Raw genomic sequence first — 4,225 nt, forward strand, 5'->3', positions numbered from 1 at the left:
CTTTAGAGGTTTTATAATGAACAAAAGGCGATGTGGAGAAGAGTGATTGTCTCTATTCATGGTTCTAGCCAAAGTTGGGGTGTCGCGCCGGTTCATAACTCTATCACGGGCGTATGGAAAAATTGTGTTACGTTTTGGAACAAATACAAGGTACAAGGTGTTGGTTTTAAAAGTATGATTCGCGGGAAAATTGGCAACGTGGGACAGATTCGGTTTTGGTTAGATACGTGGTTGTGCGAGGAGCCGTTAAAGGATAAATTCCCGAACTTATTCACTCTAGAAAGGAATAAACGGGTTGTTGTCTCTGGACGTCTGACTTTACAGGGGACTACTCTGGGTTTTTTCATAGGAATGGAGTCGGTCACCTACTACTGTGGAGGAGGTAAACAATAAACATCACTTGGAGGTATTATTACAACAGGTTCGGATAGGAGATACTCAAGATGCTTGGGTTTGGAGCGATAGTAAGGAAGATGGCTTCACTGTCGCAGCGGTAAAAAAATGGTTGCGGGGAACGGAGACCAGTGACGTTCGTTTTGGTTTTAGTTGGAGTAAATGGGTTCCTATTAAGTGTAACATGTTCATGTGGCGAGCTTTTCTGGATCGCCTTCCCACTAAGATGGCCCTGATGAGACGAAATACCACGGTGGATAATCATTTAGGTGTGTGGTGCGAGAGCAATGATGACACGGTTGAGCATATTCTTACAGGTTTTCGCATTTTAGCGGGAATTTGGAACGGGATATCTAGCTGGTGCAGGATTTCAGGGATGTTTGTGTTTCATGTTAATGACTTGGTGGAAATGCACGACCACTATGCCATGTCGGGAAATAAGAAGATGGTGCTTCATAGGATTATTATAATTGCGTGTTGGCGGACGTGAAGGGCGAGGAATGAAAAAGTTTTTTCGAGTAAGGAACAGAATGTAGTGGAGATGATCTCGGACATCAAGACATTGGGGATTTTGTGATATAAACATAGGTTTAAAGGAGGAGTAGTCGAATGGGAACGGTGGTGTTCTTTTGATTTATTGTAATTTTCTGTTTTTTTTTTTTTCACAATTTTATAAATGTTATAGATGGCAATTTATGAAAGCGCTTTTGGTTAAGTGACTTTGATAATTCATTTTTAGTAACTAATAAAAGCAGTTATAACTTTTATTGAATGAATGGAGCAAAAAATATTGGTTTGGTGAAGTCAATGGGGAACACAGATTAAAGGTAGCCAAAAGAATTGATGAAAACCCGTCAACTTCGGATACTCGTCTTATATTTGAAGGATGAAGGTCCATCTTAGAAGGTAATGTCTATTTTAACCAAGGTATTCCGTAACAATCCCTACAAAAGCCTGACGCCCATACAGATCTATCCAGTGTCGCGGACGATGACTAGCCCCACGGCTAGCCCTTGTTACTCTTCTGATGATGATTGGTCCAGAAGAGGCACGCCTGATCGCGTGTTTAAGGAGCCTGAGTACCCGATTGCCGTCGTAGACCAGAAATATTGTTCCAACTGCGCCATTCAGTTAATGTTTGAGAAGGACAATAAAGTGGAAGACAAATTTAAAATCAGTGATGATGATGGAAATATTGTATTTAAAGCTAGGAAGAAGAAGAGTGGATATCGTGTTATGGTTGATGAATCAGACCAACCTGTGGTCTCTTTCACATCAAAAGTAATTTCTTTCTATTCCTTCATAGAACATTATATATTAAAGGTATTGCTACTTGTGCTTCCGGTCGAAACTGGAGCAAAGAGAACCGACCCAACCCGAAGTCCTGAAAATTAAAGCCAAAAGCGGCCAGACCATATAGGGTTGGTCGTCTTTTGGACGGGTTGGGCCAGAGCAAACCCATTTTTGTTGGTTTCTAAAATAAATTTTATTGGGCCAAATTTTGAGATGGTTTTATGGTGAGATGATTGTTGGCATTTGAACTTTGAATTGCTTCTGTTAAAAATAGATAAACTGATAAAACATGAAAATTTTATAAATAGTTTTGTTGTTGTTTTTTTTTTTTTTTTTGAAAGGCAGTTTTGTTGTTGAACACACTGTATTATTATAAATCACCACACCATACTCGGTTTACATAGGTATCAATATACATTTTAACCAAGCATCACACCTATTTATAAAAACGGTTAACAAATCATAAATCCTAACTGCCATAACAATTCAGTAATTATACAAACCATACATAAGTCTTGATTAGTTGTTCAATCTAACAATTATCTATTGGGTGTGGCTAAATATCATTTTTATAATTTTTTAAAATCCACCCTTTCCAAAAATATCATTTTTATAATTTTTTGAATTCCACCCTTGTATTTTCTATTTTTTGAAAATAAGATCAAACAAAACTCCGACTATTACTATTCAAAGGAATTGCTACTCCCAAAACTCCGACTAATATTCAAACTTGCCCGATAGCTTTCCAAAACTCACATCTCCATGCTATGCCGGCGTGAAACACATCTCCAATTATTATTTGATTAAAGCAGTGATAATATTACAAATATAAATTACATAAAAATCATAAAACCAAAACCATCTCTTGGATCCTTACTGAAAGAAATAGCAAAAGAGATGGCCACCATTTTCACATTACTGTTGTCTTCAAGTAACTTTAGGCGTAGATGGTTCTGGGTTTTCAAACACGGACCTTTTTTTCTTTCCGGTGGCCGGAAACATGGACGGAGGAGCAGCGCTTTTGATGCTATTACGTCAAAAAAAAAAAAAGATTAAGACTATGATGAGTTCGTTACGTTTAAAACAAAAGAGTAACACATTAAAAAAACAATCAGTGCAGGTTTTTTTCTTCAATAGAAGCATTATGTATATATCTAAATACTAAACCCCTAGAAAAAATAGGGATATTTCCTAATACAAATTTTCAAAAAATAGAAAATACAAGGGGTTTGAATGTACTTATTTACAAACTTTAAGAAGGGAGTGCAACCTGTAAAATAAAAAAAAAAATGAGAGTGCATTTAGCAACACCCCTTATCTATTTTATAGAAGTTATGTTCTGCTAATCAGATCTGTTGTAAGCTGCAACCGCTTTGTTATCTCTTTTCAATGAGGGTTTGACAAATGGTTAAAACTAATTGGTCAAACATATCAACGTAAACTAAATTATTTTATGAAATCAAATAAACAATTCTTAGCCTAAAATATTACAATAAAACAAATGTTAATATGGTTGTTTCGTTGAAACAAGGTTGTTTTAGTTTAATAAAAAAAAACTAATGTTGAGTTTATAAGGAAGTTATTATCTCTAACTTGCTACATAACTGCAGCGCCTCAGTATGCATAGAAGACGCCAAGCTTACAAGGGAGATCACCATGAGCACCACAAAATTTTCACTGTAAAGAAGACCAGAGGCCGCAAGTCATTGCGATACGATGTTTACATGGCATCTAATATGACTGAAAGCACATTCAATTACAGAGTTTATGACAACTTTAAGGATGGAACATCCATTATATTTGCTCAAGACAAAGTTACAGTTCTTGCCCAGGCATGAAACTTAGTTACACATAATGTTCTATATCATTAATTATAAGCTTGATTTACTTTTAAAATCCATATTATGGATTTAATAACTGATTTAGAAAGATGATAATTTGAAGGAATCTTTTTGCCAAATCCTGACAACCAGGGCCATTTTTACTCGATTGTGTGCAGTTGCATACTCAAGTTACAAAACAAAAAGATGTGAAAAAAGAAGAGAAGTTTTCGGTGTCTGTGTCTCCAAATGTCGATAAAGCTTTTGTTTCGGCACTTCTCATCATCCGCGAAGAGGTTAGGAAGTCAAGATACAAAGGCTATGAAAGCTAAGGAGAAATACCATTCATTGTATTATACATGTTCAATTCTGAATCAAACAATGTCAGTTTAGTACGAAAGAATAAGAGAGCTTTCAGATTCTAGTGTCCGTAGAAATGAATAGTTGAACGGCGTACGAAAACTGAAGGTATTATCTAGCTATGCTAAGTAACCTATTCAAGCTTGAATTATGTTTTTGATGACTAAACATTATTCCCTAACTTTGCCATGGGTGTTTATAGACTTTTTTTTTTTAATTATTATTATACGACAGTTATAAAACATAAATTAGTTTTTGTCTTTCTTTTTCCCTTCCATGGGTTCAATTTGAATGTTCATGATATTTTTTAATATATTCTAACAAGGTACGATGTTATTAAATGTCATGCATGCAACACT

The 4,225-nt window shown here is 35.6% G+C and overlaps 1 protein-coding gene across 1 annotated transcript; it reads left to right on the forward strand.

The window, feature by feature from the left end:
- Positions 1 to 1,383: 1,383 nt before the first annotated feature.
- On the forward strand, positions 1,384 to 3,838 carry LOC110896503 (protein LURP-one-related 15). The gene is made up of 3 exons (XM_022143814.2): positions 1,384 to 1,674; positions 3,297 to 3,518; positions 3,686 to 3,838. Exons 1-3 carry the CDS (start codon positions 1,384 to 1,386, stop codon positions 3,836 to 3,838), a joined length of 666 nt encoding a protein of 221 aa, XP_021999506.2.
- Positions 3,839 to 4,225: the final 387 nt, after the last annotated feature.

The sequence above is a fragment of the Helianthus annuus genome, chromosome 16, assembly GCF_002127325.2.
Source record: "Helianthus annuus cultivar XRQ/B chromosome 16, HanXRQr2.0-SUNRISE, whole genome shotgun sequence".
Lineage (NCBI taxonomy): Eukaryota > Viridiplantae > Streptophyta > Magnoliopsida > Asterales > Asteraceae > Helianthus > Helianthus annuus.